Genomic DNA, 15883 nt, shown 5'->3' on the forward strand with positions numbered 1-15883 from the left:
CATGTCTGTGTTAAATATCAAATGTTACATTTAAACAACAGTAATTACAATGATGGCCGCCACAATAGTTATGTACTCGGGGCTGTATCCTTTAAGCAAGGTGATCCAACCACTGCAAGAAAGCAATCAAAGAAACTCCAGTGCTTCACTGATGATGAAGATGACACATTTCAGGCTTCTTATTGTACTTTTACACGGAGCGATAATTCGCCCGATCGCACGATTAACGATTTTGAATGAACAATGTTTTTTTTTATAACGATCAGCGTTTAGACGGAACGATACATCGTAAGCAAAATTCGCTATGCGATCGTTTAAGCCTATCTCACACATAGGTGAAATCGCTGAAAGAATGTTTACACTGAACGATCTGCAAATTTTTTGCGAACGATCAACAATGATTTGTGAACATGTTGAAAGATCAAAATGAACGATTTATCCCTTGTCGTTTGATTGTTCACTGCGTTTACATGTACGATTATCGTTTCGAATTCGATCGTTATCGTGCAAATTCGAACGATAAATCGTTCCATGTAAGAGGACCATTAGTCATTGCACCATGATTAAGGAGCAGAAGAAGCCAAAAACATATCAGCTGTTAGCTGTATAGTGGGATGTGCGATGTTTGAAACTTCATCATTGAAACACTGGAGTTTCTTCTTGTGATTGATGATTTACCCTTTAGAAAGAGTGAGCTGGAAACACTGTTGCCTAATGTCTCCAACATAGTGGCCACATAGCTATCCATAAAGCAGCCTGATATACGGTGTTCACGTGGTATCACAGTGACAGGAAGCAGAACACTGATTGCATCCAGCTTCCTGCTCATAGTGATCAGTGTACAGAGCTTAGTGCAAGTGTGGGGCTGGGCTCACACGGTGTCTGTGTTTACATATAACACACACAATTTAAGATTCATGAGGAGAAAAAAAAAACATATGTTAAATGGATGCTTAAAAAGGATTGTGCCTTGGATAATAGTTTCCAGTCATATTTCAGGGCTCCTAAAGGGGCCAGGGACCAGGTTCTCTTCCTTCTGGAGGAGGTCACTTTGTATATGAGGGGGTATTGAATGGGCTATAAGATGCCACACACCTTTGACTGCTCTCCACAAGCAAACCTCATGCCTTCTACTATCTTCTATCCAGATGGGAGAACCCCCCCCCCCCCAAGCAGCTATCTACAGATGGGTAACTTCATTTGGGCAGATTCTGGCTTGGCTAATAATCGCTAGTCATGTTTCAAGGCGGGAAGGGTATCTCAAATAGGTGGCAGCAGAGAGCATGCTCTCTTCTTTCTGGAGGCAGGCTGCATTGAAATAAATATATATATATATATATATATATATATATATATATATATATATATATATATATATATATATACACACACACACACACACACACACACACACACACACACACTTTTTTTTTTCAATTGCGGGCAGAGCAATTTGCCATTTTAAATTATATCGCAGTTGAAGGTAAGTGCTCCACTATGCTCATACTGTACAACTATAACCTATATCATCATACAGCAAAAAAGTCACGTGATGGCCTGACCGCTCAATGTCAGTGTCTTTCCTCCATCAGGCCAGCAAAGAAATGCCCTACATGATGTCACATCTCAGGCGGACGGCCAGATGCTGCAGGTCACTGAAACATCACTTCCAATTATATGACTCAAAGCATTAATGTAACTGGGAAGTGTCAGAATACTCTATCCGCTCATGTTTCTTTAGAGATAGTTTTCCTAAACTGGGAACACACTGCCCTTTTGACCTTTTTACACGGAAAGAAATTAGAACGATATGAACGCACACATGTCCTCATACAACCAGCACAAGGGACTGTGCAATAATAATTCAGAATCTTTATTTTTATTACAGGAAATATTAGGGGACATACATCATCCGCTCAGTCTACAGGAGATTGAAAGCAACAACAATACTTACTTTGGGTCTGGTGGTCCATCAGACAGTGGCTTCATAGATAATTTACATAGCGACCTGAAGACTAGGAAGGCATCCTTTTGTAGGATATGAGAGAATTTAGCACCAGGAGTAGGTCCTGACATATTTCCAGATTCCTGTAAAGAAGTGAGGCACATGCTATGTAATACTTGGTCACGTCATTTGTAAACATGTATCATTGTGTCAGTATTAGCAAACCAATGGGATATTTTCCCAGTTAGCTCTAGACAGATCTTAAAGGGGCCTATTAAGGTAGGGCTTCATGGTGCAGAAGCTGGACAGCAGTGAGATGCAGCCATGATGCAGTTGAGAACCATGCGGACAGGCTATCACACACAGTTCTTGCACAATCTGCAACCACAGAATTTATTCCATAGGTGTCAAGCTTGCGGCTATCCAGCTGTTTCAAAACTACAATTCCCATCATGGCTGGACAGCGAAACTACAGCATTGGCTCTATAGGCATGATGGGGAAACGTAGTTAAGGCTGGAGAGGCGCAAGTTTGACGCCACTGGGGTTATCCAGCGAAAATCTTTTACTTTCAAATTAACTGGTGTCAGAAAGTTATATTTGTAATTTAATTCTATTTAAAAGTCTCAAGTCTTCCTATACTTATCAGCTGCTGTGTGTCCTACAGGAAATGTTTCTTTTCCATCTGACACAGTGCTCTTTGCTGCGTCCTCTGGCCGAGACAGGAACTGTCCAGAGCATGAGACATTTTCTATAGGGATTTGCTGCTGCTCTGGACAGTTCCTGTCTCGCACAGAGGTGGCAGCAGAGAGCACTGTTTCTGCCTGAAAAGAAAACAACATTTCCTGCAGGACATACAGCAGCTGATACGTATGGGAAGACTTGAGATTTTTAAATAGAAGTAAAATACAAATCTTTATAACTTTCTGACACGCTAATTTCCTGCAAAACTGTGTTGTCATTAACAATCAATAGGAGACAGCATTTCCATAGCAGCCACAAGTGCACTGCAGCTGCATCACCATAGCAATAGCCTAGCTTTTTCCACCGGGAGACCTACTCCTAAAAGAAGAGTCTAGGTTATCCCATATAGTGATCTACAGATCCCTAAAATAACCATGCAGGTACAATAAGTGCACTTATTAATGCATTAAATTATTCACGTTAAATGGTATAGAAAAATAGTGGTTGTACTGTACTAGTATAGTAGAATAGGGCAGCTCCATGTATATAAACACGAAGGCAATATTACTATACACACTGATGTAAAATATGTCTCCAATATTGTGAAGAAATTACAGGAGGCTTGGGTATATTACACTATATTCAGTACAGAGAGCTGATCCTTGCCTGAGTGTCATTGGAGGAGACGGACAGCCTGTCATCTGGTAGGGAGGGTGTGTACGCCATAGATATCGGTGTGCCAGGTATACCATTGGCATGAACAGCATCCCCATCACTGCCATCCTCTGTTGTTTTTGCAGTACATTCATTATGGACAGTCTCATCATCTGGGTATAAAGTGGAGTAAACACAAGTGGATTAAAATGATACCAATACATAATAAAATATAATAAGAATATTACATCTATGTCAAGAAATTTAAAAGGGTAGTTCACCCCAAACTTTTTCTTTCAAATCAACTGGTCGCTGCAAGTTCTAGAGATTTGGAATTTACTTCTATTTAAAAATCTCTCGTCTTCGAGTACTTATCAGCTGCTGTATATCCTGCAGGAAATGGTGTGTTCTTTCCAGTCTGACACAGTGTGCCACTTCTGTCCATGATAGGAACTGTCCAAAGCAGTAGCAAAACCCATAGAAAACCTCTCCTGCTCTCCAAACTAGAAAGAATACTTCTTCCTGCAGGACATACAGTAGCTGATAAGTACCTGAAGATTTGAGAATATAAATTACAAATCTCTGGCACTTTCTGGCACTACTTGATTTAAAAGGAAAAAAAAATAACCCCTTTAAGACCCCCCCAAACTTCAGACCGCGGGGTAATTTAAGACTTAAAAAGAATTTGGCGTATGCAACATTACAGTATGTCATACAAAAACAATTCACAGAAACAAACACAGCTTAATAAGTAAAAGTACACATTAGAAGCAGCAACAATTACTGGGATCACATGGGGCACCAGCGGGCAGCGCACCATGGCAGAATAATAATAGCAGCAATTAAATAAAGCACAGGAGACAGAGCTTGTATGAGTATAATGTGATAAGGGCCAGGTGCTCGGCAGGCCGGACTCGTCTGCTGGTGAATATTGTGCGTCGGCAAAGTGCATTCAAGTTTATAGAGGCCGGGGAACAAAATGTGCTGAAAGTTATTAACTATCTAAATGAGGATTTTAACCTTGTGCCCTAAAAGAAAAACTGCATATTCCCTGCAGCTATGATACAGGAACACAAGCGGCTTCTCAGCTCCACTAATCACATAGAAAAAACAAGCACGGCTACAAGAGAGCAAAGCATGCTGCGTGTTACTACTGTCTCATATCTGGCTCAGTTTTCATTTTAAAGAAGTTATGGAGGACTGGAAAAACAAAGCAGTCTTCTTCCACAAACAGCGCCAGATCTGTCCTCAGGTCGTGTGTGGTATTACAAGCCAACTCCATTTACTTCAATCGCAATGAGTAGCACACTCATGAGGACAAGGAGGAAGGCGGCAGCTATGTTTTCTAACCCTGGATAAAGCTTTAATGTGTCACGGTTGTTATAACTTTCAAAATCTACAGAAGATGTGATATAAAACAAATTTGTTTTTTTTTGTTACCATGCTATAAAACAAAGCTGTACTTGCTTGTATCCAGGTCCAGTCTCCTGAAGGCAGCTTTTTAGTCTTGTGCAGGTTGGGGGGGGAAAAAAAAAAGACTCAACACAGTACAGTACAGAGAGTCATGGCTCAATGTGTCCATCAATCACATGACTGCCTTCTCTGTGACCGAGACATCCTGTGTTTAGTCGCTTTTTTTCAATCAGCACAAGACTAAAAAGCTGCCTTCAGGAGATTGGACCTGGATAAAAGTAAGTATAGCTCTGTTTTAAAGCATCATTTTCATCATAAAGCATCGAAAAAATGTAAATTGCATACCATACACACTGCACATCTACTGCTAAATTAGTTTTTGAAAGTTATAATCACAGTGACACTTTACATTTCAGTGACACTGAATGCTCCCCGTTACCAAGGCTAGTTTAATACAAGTATGTTGCAGCACTTAGGCTCATTTGGCTCAATATATGTGCGGAAATTACTTCATAGTTATTTAATTGCCTGTACTTTATGATCAATTTGCCCTTGCTGTAAAAGAATTCAGTTCTCTTCATACATACTTACTGGTATATACGTAATATATGGGCTGCTATGTTTATGTATAAGTACTACTTTATTGTGTTTTTAACCTAGTGGACTAACTTAAAAAGGCACATTACTGTGTCTATGAGAGTAACGTGCAACAGCAAAGGAAACAGATCTGACTATTTATACCTTTACTTTAGTTGTCTTAGGCTACAATCACCTAACAAAATGCTTTCTATGATCGTTCTAAAGTGTCATAGAGGAGTGGCCAGGGCACTGAAGGGCAGCAAAGTCTTCTGGCCACGTCTCTATGACACTTTGAAGCTCTCAGAAAGCTATGAATAGGTATGAATAGTCTCACAACTTACATAGCAATGTAGCCAGGTAAGCAGCTTGGGATGTCTTTTCTAGCTGTCACTTTACCTTTAAGAAGAGCTGCTGTGGAGCACAAACAGATGTTCTAACAAGTAAATTACCACAAATACAGTAACTAAGAGAACATGGGAGTGTTAGGGCATGTGCACAGTGGCTCCGTGGTTAGCACTGTAACCGTGCAGTGTGGCCATCTTAAAAATGGAGATAAGAGAGTTCTAGTATGGTGCAGTGAGTTGTGCATATAAGAACAGTGCTTAGCGGTCTTTGGCAGCTCCATAGAAAAGGAATTGATCAGGGGCTCGCATGCACAAAATAAGACTATGGTGCCCTTTCTTGAGATGGCAGTGGGTCCAGCGAATGAACTCTAACCAGGAGGAGACACAGCTTGGGGCTATGTTCACACATTGTAAGATAAAGCTAAAATACGGCTGTAATTTTGAGGTAAAAATACAGACATATTTTCAATACAATAATGCGCTCCGTTAAAGTTAATGGGAAATCTGATGGCAGTGTACACACCATATAGAATAATGAAAATGGCCATGTATGCATGTGTGGTGGACTGAAGATCTGTTATATAAAACCTGGTCTGGGTAAGGGATTGGTCTTCTCAAAGCGGTGGTCTTTGGGAGAGGTATCATTGTAAAGCTTTAAATCAGATCTTACCTCCCACTACAGACTTGAGCATGTCCTGTATTATAATGTGAATAATATCCTGGGTGTTTTCTTCACACTCATTACTACCATCTACTCCTATTGTCAAATCCGGTTTGCCGTGATCTAAAGAGAAGAGCGCATACACGAGGTTAAAGATACAACAATGAAACCAAGACAAATCAAAGATTTATGGTACTAAGCCTTGCTAGGACTCGTGGTCTGGGCAAAATGTAGCAAACAATGGATAAAGGGAATAAAGCAAGAATAGAAAAGCAGAAAAAGGAACATTACTGGACTTGACGTGAACATTACATTCTTTTGAACCATGGCCCTCTATGACACGGCTCCATTGACTGTAATGGAGCCGCGTCAAAAGGGGTTTCCTCCCACTTAGGTCGGGCCGGCCTGCCTATAGTTATTCAACCCGGGTCGGTGCTCGGTAATAGACCAGCCCTGTGCGTGGGAACTGGGACATGCTTCTATTCATGTGCTACACTTAAAGCGAACATTTGCTTTAAAGGGAACCTGTCACCCCCTGTACCGGGGTGACAGGCTCCCGACCCCCTGCTACAGCCCCCTATACTCACCTGATCCTGCCGGGTCCCGCTTCTGGATCCGGTCGGGTCACGGAGATATCAGCCGCTGCAGCCCGGCGCGCGCGCTGAGAGATGAGTCCAGCTCTTAGAGAATGACAGGAGAGTCCAGTGCTCCGTCATTCTCTATGAGCGTTGGACTCATCTCTCAGCGTGCGTGCCGGGCTGCAGAAATCAGTAGTATAAGCGATTTTAAGAAACTCTGTAATAGGTTTTATCAGCCAAAAAAGCCTCCTTCTGTACTCAAGAAGCAATTTCCCAGCCTCCCCCCCTGACTTCTTATCTGTGCATTATTAGGCAAACACGTCTTCATTACAGAGAAGCCAGTGAAGACGGGCTCTGCTCTCTCCATTGTAAGCCTATGAAGGGGGGAGGGGCTGAGGGAGATGAGGGAGCAGGAAGAGGTGACATGAAGGTCAGCTGTTTGTAGACTGTCTGGGCAGCTAAAACGCTAAATTCAGGTGTCAGAAAGGTCAGTGCTTATCTAGGAACTTACTGAGAGAAGATTGCAGGGTGTTGTGCTGTGCAGGACTGCTCCGTGCTCAGTCACTCCTAACAGCCCCTCCCCTCTCCATAGCCACATAATGGAGACAGAAATCCTGCTTTATCTGCAGTGAGGGGGGAGGCTGGGAGATTGCTTTTTCAGTCCAGAAGGAAACTCTTTTAGTACATAAAACCTATTACAGAGTTTCTTAAAATCGCTTGTACTATTGATATTTAAAGGAGAAGTCCGGCGAAAATTATTTTTTTATATGTTATTACTGATGGAAAGTTATACAATTTTCTAATGTACATTAATTATGGGAAATGCTCCTATACTGCTATTTCCCTTAATTTAGTGTACCAGGAAGTGTTAGAATTCTCTCAGAAGCAGTGACATCACGACGAAAGGTGTAATTCCTATGGAGTGTCCAGCAGGGGGCGCTCTATATATAGAAGTCAATGAGTACCATTGACTTCTATATATAGTGCGCCTCTGCTGGACACTCCATTGGAATTACAATGGATGTGTATGTAATGTAATATACAGTGTTTTTGATTGAATACATTTATGAAATACTTTGGGGAGCAAGTGTCCTTGCTCCCCAAAGTATTCCATAAATGTAAGCAATCAGTACATAACAGTAAGCCCGCCGCCTGCCGCTGCCGCCGCTGTGGACTACTCTCAACTACTACTCTCCCCACCTGCTCATAGCATGTGCAGGTGATGGAAGAGTAGTAGCCGGGTTATATGGCTGAGATCGCCGCCGCGATGCCGCGCAGGGGGAGCCGCTCATCACTGCAGCTATCACCCCCCTCCTGCTGCTTCCTTACTCTATGTGATAGCTGACTTCCTGCCGGGCCGCCGCTCTCCGTTCACACGTGCCGGCGGCCGGGCAGGAAGTCAGCTATCACATAGAGTAAGGAAGCAGCAGGAGGGGGGAGCGGAGGGGGATGATAGCTGCAGTGATGAGCGGCTCCCCCTGCGCGGCATCGCGGCGGCGATCTCAGCCATATAACCCGGCTACTACTCTCCCATCACCTGCACATGCTATGAGCAGGTGGGGAGAGTAGTAGTTGAGAGTAGTCCACAGCGGCGGCAGTGGCGGGCGGCGGGCTTACTGTTATGTACTGATTGCTTACATTTATGGAATACTTTGGGGAGCAAGAACACTTGCTCCCCAAAGTATTTCATAAATGTATTCAATCAAAAACACTGTATATTACATTACATACACATCCATTGTAATTCCAATGGAGTGTCCAGCAGGGGCGCACTATATATAGAAGTCAATGGTACTCATTGACTTCTATATATAGAGCGCCCCCTGCTGGACACTCCATAGGAATTACACCTTTCGTCGTGACGTCACTGCTTCTGAGAGAATTCTAACACTTCCTGGTACACTAAATTAAGGGAAATAGCAGTATAGGAGCATTTCCCATAATTAATGTACATTAGAAAATTGTATAACTTTCCATCAGTAATAACATATAAAAAAATAATTTTCGCCGGACTTCTCCTTTAATGTTTTCAGAAAAATGACCCTGAAATGACAGTTACGCTTTAAATATATTGCCATTGGCCACATATCCTTTATTTACACAGGGGGATGTGTGCCCAATAACAATAAATTTCACAACTTGCACAGAAGATGCAATCAGCTGACAAGCAGGCAGTTTCACACTCCTCGGCTGATCGCTGACACTTTTACACTGGCCAAAGGAGTATTTCCAACAACGCTCCTTGCACACAATCGGCTTTTACGCTACATTCATATCAGTGTCGGATGCAATGGTAAACAGAATGAGGCCAGAGAGCAGCACAACGGACAAAAAACAGAGCTTGGCAGACCTCACTGACTTTAACGGGGGACAGGGATCCGGTATTGCACAAACCATACCACATGCATCACTTGTGAATGAAGTCTTACAAAGGATTAGCAGAAACCTGTCTCCATTGTTTTCCCAGAAACAATGCCATTCTTGTCCTTAGTTTGTGTGCAGAGAGGCAGCTCAATGCCATTAAAGTTAATGCAGTCCAGTTGTAATACGACACACAACCGGAGGACTGGTGTGGCACTGTTCTTGCAAGAAAGCAGCTGTGTTTTTCAAATCCTGGATAAACCCTTTAAGACCAAAACAACAAGCGACCATGGGTGTAATGGACCAAACCACCAATAAGATCTCTGATGCTATAAAGTCTGGGTCATTAAACTTGCTGTTAGGCCACGACCTATCGCTATAACGTGGCTGCTACAATGCAGCTACATTACAGCTGTCTGAATGAGGCCTTGGTGGAAAGAAACCTTCATCATCCTCCTCTATGGATGACCATGCTTACAGGGCAGTAAGCATTGATCCTATAAGGCCATACAGAAGGCCATAATGCAGCTACATTTTAGCATTGGTTTCAGAGCTGCACATCCCGGCCTGATCACAGGTCTAGTGGCCTGAATACCTGAGATTCCTATGATGTCAGGCAGGGACTTGCAGGCACAATAAGAAAAGTGCTTACTAAATCATGAGAACTCGAGGGTGCAAACCATAATATTTAATACTATCTACACAATTACAAGAAATTATACATAGAGTCCAGATGACTTTTAGCCACATACCTTCAGTGTGTGCAGACTGGCCCACATCCGGGGTCTCATTCTCTGTGGTTTGAGCATCGTAACCATTTTCCTGTTTGGCGTTTTCTTCATAGCTCGGATGTCGGTCCATTTCACCTTCCTGCTCCAGAGTCTGCTGATCGGTCTGCTCCAGCATGTGTCTCATCTGTGGCAGTTCCAGCTCATGGTGGCTTATTGGAGAGTGCTGCAGATGATGCTGATGTTTGTGCCGTTCCTTCTCCATATGTTTGGCTTCTTGAAGCTGAAATGTGAGAGATCCACCTTTACACAAAATATGTTATTGTACAGCCTTTGATAAAACCTGTTAATGCTGCTGTATTTAAAGCGAATGTACCAGCAGTACATTCCCTTTAAGCTTTTCACACGGACAGAACAGCATCGGCGCAGGGAAGACGGTGCTGCAGTCCTTTTTTTCAACCGCGGCCCGTTCCTGTGCATGACGCCGTTCTATTCCCGGGCGCCAGCAGAGGCTGAAGCACTAGAGACAGGCCGGCCCGCCCCCAGTAGGAGGAAACCTCTGCCCCTAGCTGATGCGGCTCCATTGATTCTAATGGAGTAACTCAGAGCACCATAGGCTGCAATGGGGCACATCAACGATCTATGGGTATAAGAGAAACAGATTGCTGAACTCAGGGAGACCAGCCAAACAACAACACTGCTGGCTGCTAGTGAAAGCGCTCAATGCAGTGAAGTCCTAGGTGCATTGCCCCCTGGGAAACATGAATATGCAAAAGAAGATCTATGGGTATAGCAGCGGAATAATTATCTCACCAGATCGAATAATGCTGTATGCAAAGATTTTTGACCTGCTGCAACCCAACCGGAGGGAAACTATGTCAGATATAAGCGAATGCAATTTTAAAGGTTAGAGTAAAAGGAAATTCTGTACTAAGATGTACAGGTGTGGAACTTGGCTCTGTAGATCATAGTTTATCAGGTTTTCTCTGTCAAATGCCCTCAAGCCAAAGAAATATCTAACAACAAACGCCAAGCTGTGATCTGTTTATAGGAGTTTATACAAATTTCTCTCTGTAACATAAAAAATAACCCAATATCATTGCAACACTTGCAGAATAAAACTGACAACCATATTATAGAGTTACTGAAGCGTTACTGTCAAATAAACTTTTGACTTTCATCCAGACATGTCAAAAGTTTACACTCGTCGGGGGGGAAGGGGGGAGGGGGCTCATTGTCCAGTCTAACCTGCAGAAGACCAGCTCCATAGACTTGCAATCGATTAGATTCAGTCGTGCGGGGAGTGAAGCGCACAGCAGCTATATCCAATAAGCAAAAACTTTTATCATATCTGGGCAACATGTCAAAAGTTTATTTAAAGCGAACCCATTTACTTACCGCTTGGTTTTCCATACGTGCAAATATTACATTTAGCATCTGCGTCAGGGTCGCCTTGGCTGTGGTCTGATTGACAAGATTTTTGCTGGCTAGGTAGATGTTGTAACATGTTCTTACTGCTTGTAGTACGGTGCCTTCGTGAATCTCTATGTGCTGTGAAGTAACAGCTGTGAGCAGGGCCTGGAGAAATAAGGGGGAGAAAAAAATATTAGTGATGCAAAATCGTCATCAGAAGGTGTCTGCAATATAACTAATACAGTCTCTAGCCTTTGCCAAGTACAAGGGAACTTTACCAATGCAAGTACACCAGTTCACTGTCCTTATTAAGACTGAAGCCAACATACACATTAAAGTGAATCTGCCAGGTCCGTAATATGTACTTAGCTACAGACACAGGCAAATAGGGGATAGGGAAATAAAACAAGTGACGCTTTTGTCTTTGCTTACGGCCATTTGCAAAGTTATAAAATTGCATTTTTCCTGTGAAGCTGAAGTGCCACAGCTATCAGCTTGTAGTATTTTCCTTGGAATCTGAAATGCCACACCTGTCTGCAGCTCCACCTGGTAGGGACCTGACCGATTCCCTTTAAAGCGACTCTGCACCCACAATCTGACCCCCCAAACCACTTGTACCTTTGGATAGCTGTTTTTAATCCAAGATCTGTCCTGGGGTCCGTTTGGCAGGTGATGCAGTTATTGTCCTAAAAAAACAACTTTTAAATTTGTAGCCCTGTGTCAAACGGCCTTGGCCTAGAATATCTGTGCCCTAACTTTGCACCACCCCTCCGTCCCTCCTCCTCACCCTCATCATCTTTAGGAATGACACTGGCAGGATTTTTCCTATTCCTCTGCAGTGAACACTACACAGGTGCCTTAACGATCCAGCCCATGTGCCATGCTGACACAGCTAATGAAAAGGAGAATACCTGCCTGGGGCGTTCCTAATGATGGAGAAGGTGGGGAGGAGGGACTGAGGGGTGGTGCAAGGTTAGGGCACAGATACCACGGCAGGTTGGCACAGGGCTGTAAGTTTAAAAGTTGTTTTTTAGGACAATAAATGCGTCACCTGCTGAACGGACCCCAGGACAGATATTGGATTTAAAGCAGCTATCTAAAGGTACAAGTGGTTTGGGGGGACAGATTGTGGGTACAGAGTCACTTTAAGGAGGCATTCACATGTAAAACGTACAGGATCCACAGTGGTTTTCACATTCCGCTGCGATCCCGTGTCCTGTCATTTTCTATGGCTTTATATACTTGCAGTGGATTTTTCATTCCACTGCGAGAATGTATATTTTATATGACATTATTGCATCATTATAGTAAACAGTACAATAAGCTCAATTCCACATGAAGTGCTGTCTCATTGCTGAACATTAAGAGCTGCTGGCACACAAATGTTCCCTGCAACCTTTGTGGTGCTGCTTTTTGCATGTAAACACCACCCAAAACTATAATGGACGGGTAGCTTTCTTTAGCGATTTTTTATTGATCCCTTTATGAACCGGCAGCTCTGTTAAGCTTGTCTTGCCTGTCTGTATGAGATGACAGCAGATCACTGCTGCAATTCTCACAACTGATTATGTCTGTGGAACAAAGCAGCACATTCTTATTAAATATGCATTACTATCTTTATTCTAGAAATCCCAGGAGAAGGCACAAAATGTGTTTTATTTTTACAAAGAAACTTCTCCTTTGGAAACAAGGCCACCGTGTACTCCTCTATGTATGAGAAGCTTTATATTTTACAAGTACATTACCTTTATGATTTGCAGCTGGACATCTTCATCTGTTTGGGGTCCTTGGAAGCAGCCGCATATAGTTTCAATAATCCTGTCGATTAACTTTTTCCCGGGTGTTGTGCTATCAGGTGCATTGCCAGTCAAGTGTCCATATGCAATAAGTTTCTATAGAAAAAAAAACATTTATTTACATGTATAACATTTCTTGTAACCATTAGAAAAATACACATGCAAGTCCACAGATGAATACTCCCAAAGTAGAAGACTCTTAATGATAGAAACACTGTGACAGTCTATCATGCTGTATGATCTCCAGTCCAAGTCTTCTCCGAGCTGGGTGGTAAATTAAAGTGCTAATATGGTCATGAAAAAAAAAATTGCAAGGGCACACAATCTAATTAGCTATAGCAGATAATGTAAAGTACAGCTGGAGCCATACTTTACATTGTCTACACAGTCTATTTTGTACGTCAGCATCTCTTTTTAGGCTAAATTCATAAATAGTAAAATAATAGCAAAATATAGCTGCATAAAACATATAAAACACAGACGTATTTATAATCCAATAATGCGCTACATGAACGTTGATAGAAAAAAAAAAAACAGCTGTCCATGCACACATTGTAAAAACTTTTTTTTTTTTTTTTTTGTGCAATGTGTGCACAGACTGACATTTTTCAAAAGCACAATATTAGATTAGAAAAACAGCAGTATTGTTCCTTAGTTTATGGCAGTATTTTGTTTTTATTTTACTGTGTTTGAAGAAAGCCTTTACAGCATACTGACCTATACCTCAAATGTATGACAAATAATATTGTAAAGAGTCCCTAAGGCTGTGTCACTAGCATTGAACTTGTCCAGCCACGGAACCCTCAACAAATGCTCTTTAGAAGAAAGATAAATGCTTTCATCTGTGGTCTACATCTCTTTTCTTGTTGTCAGTAACTGGAAGAATGAAGGGTTTTTTTTGTTTTTTTTTAAGCATTGAACGATAAAGAAGACACAGGAGGTTATGTGAAACAGCCATCAAATGAGAGCAAAATACCAACCTGCAAACAATCCAGAGAAGTGCTCACAATCCGCGGGCATTTGGACTGGCACGCAAGCTCAAAAGGTAAAAAGTACTTGTCGGCTTCAATAAAAGTAGCCTTAGATTTTACAGGCGGAAGGGTGCTAGAACCGGCCTTTGCATCTCCTTGGGGAGGACTGAGAAAAGCAAAAGAAAATATAGGACAGTTAAAATACAGCCCTTGTCTACAGGCACCTACTTAGCATTAATATAAGCATAAAGTAGCTTGTGGCCTAAATATGTGCTGAGAGAACCTTTGGTGAATTTTAGAAGTAGAGCCCCTTTTTGTGGCCCATATAATGCACACTCATCTCAGTATTCCTACAGTGTCTTCTGTTTCATCCCATCTCAGCTGCATCAATACACTTTACTACTCCAAAAATCAGCTGACTGCCTGAGAACTATTAGGTCAGATGCCTCCTGGCAGCTCTCTGACCCCTCTGTCCCTTCTATGGGGTATACACATAAGCATTTACATTGTTATTTAATAATATCCTATATGATTATTCCCGTTTAGTGTATTTATGCATTACACAGGGCTGATCTATGACCATTCTACTGTGCAATGACAAAGGTCTACTGTGCTGGTGTAGTAGATAGTATTCATGTTAACATGTGGAACAGTCTACCACCGGATCTGGTCACAGCAAAAACAGTAGAGGGCTTCAAAACCGGCCTAGACAAGTTCTTAGACCAAAATAATTTAGTTTTTTTCCGGGTTTTTTTTCTTTAGCTTTAGTAGTACCTGTCATTTAAAAACCTGCATATTCTGACCGAGGCATCAATATCTAGAATATTTGTACTTCACTTTTTTTTGTAATGTTTTGTGTGTGAAATTTAAAGTTATAACATTGGCCACTAGGTTTTCCAATGTTAGCTCCACTGTCCATTGTCAATGAATGCATGTGAATAATTATAGCAATTTTGACGGTGACTAGGAAGTGAGGTAGATTCAAAGCTCTGCTCCCATGCGGTCAATCACAGTGCAGGGAGCCGCAAAAGTCATATAATACGTATAAATGCATAAGACATACCTTTGCTTTTCTGCTTCACACTTTATTTCCTCTGTAAAGGAAGAAAAATATAAAATTAGAAAAAGTGTTTTTGGGGTTTTTTTTCAAGTTAAAAATAACTTGAATCAAAGTCTAGAACAAATATAAGCCGTGGTTCAGTCACACATAAATGTCACCCAGTCACTGATGCAAACAACTCGTCTATCTGATTGTCACGGAGCCTGCCGGTAATCTGTAGGCTACGATATGATTGGTGTCAGAAAGTTATACAGATTTGTAATTTATTTCTATTAAAAAATCTCAAGTCTTCCCATACTTATTAGCTACTGTATGTCCTGCAGGAAATGTTTTATTTTCAGTCTGACACAGTGCTCTCTGCTGACATCTCTGGCCGAGACAGGAACTCTGTTTTGGTTTTCTATGAATCCCCATAGAAAACCTCTCCTGCTCTGGACAGTTCCTGTCTCGGCCAGAGATGTCAGCAGAGAGCACTGTGTCAGACTGGAAATAAAACAAACAACATTTCCTGCACGACATACAGCAACTGATAAGTATGGGAAGACTGCAGATTTTCTTAATAGAAGTAAATTACAAATTTATATAACTTTCTGACACCAGTTGATTTGAAAGAAAAAGATTTTCGCTGAATAACCCCTTTAATGGACTGAACACACTCTTAAAGTCACTACGTTTCTGAAACTATACTATTATATTGT

General features: G+C 41.8%; 1 protein-coding gene across 2 annotated transcripts in view; it reads right to left on the bottom strand.

Moving 5' to 3' along the window:
• Positions 1 to 15883, bottom strand: part of ARFGEF1 (ARF guanine nucleotide exchange factor 1) — a 120209-nt gene that overhangs the window by 52853 nt on the left and 51473 nt on the right. For both annotated transcript variants that reach the window (XM_069957486.1, XM_069957487.1), the window contains exons 2-9: positions 15189 to 15219; positions 14135 to 14291; positions 13104 to 13250; positions 11344 to 11523; positions 9970 to 10228; positions 6288 to 6401; positions 3294 to 3454; positions 1955 to 2088 (exon numbers count right to left, since the gene is read on the bottom strand). In XM_069957486.1, the coding sequence (XP_069813587.1) occupies positions 1955 to 2088; positions 3294 to 3454; positions 6288 to 6401; positions 9970 to 10228; positions 11344 to 11523; positions 13104 to 13250; positions 14135 to 14291; positions 15189 to 15219 (1183 nt within the window). The remainder of the gene's footprint in view (positions 1 to 1954; positions 2089 to 3293; positions 3455 to 6287; positions 6402 to 9969; positions 10229 to 11343; positions 11524 to 13103; positions 13251 to 14134; positions 14292 to 15188; positions 15220 to 15883) is intronic.

Source organism: Dendropsophus ebraccatus, chromosome 2, assembly GCF_027789765.1.
Source record: "Dendropsophus ebraccatus isolate aDenEbr1 chromosome 2, aDenEbr1.pat, whole genome shotgun sequence".
NCBI classification, from domain to species: Eukaryota; Metazoa; Chordata; class Amphibia; order Anura; family Hylidae; genus Dendropsophus; species Dendropsophus ebraccatus.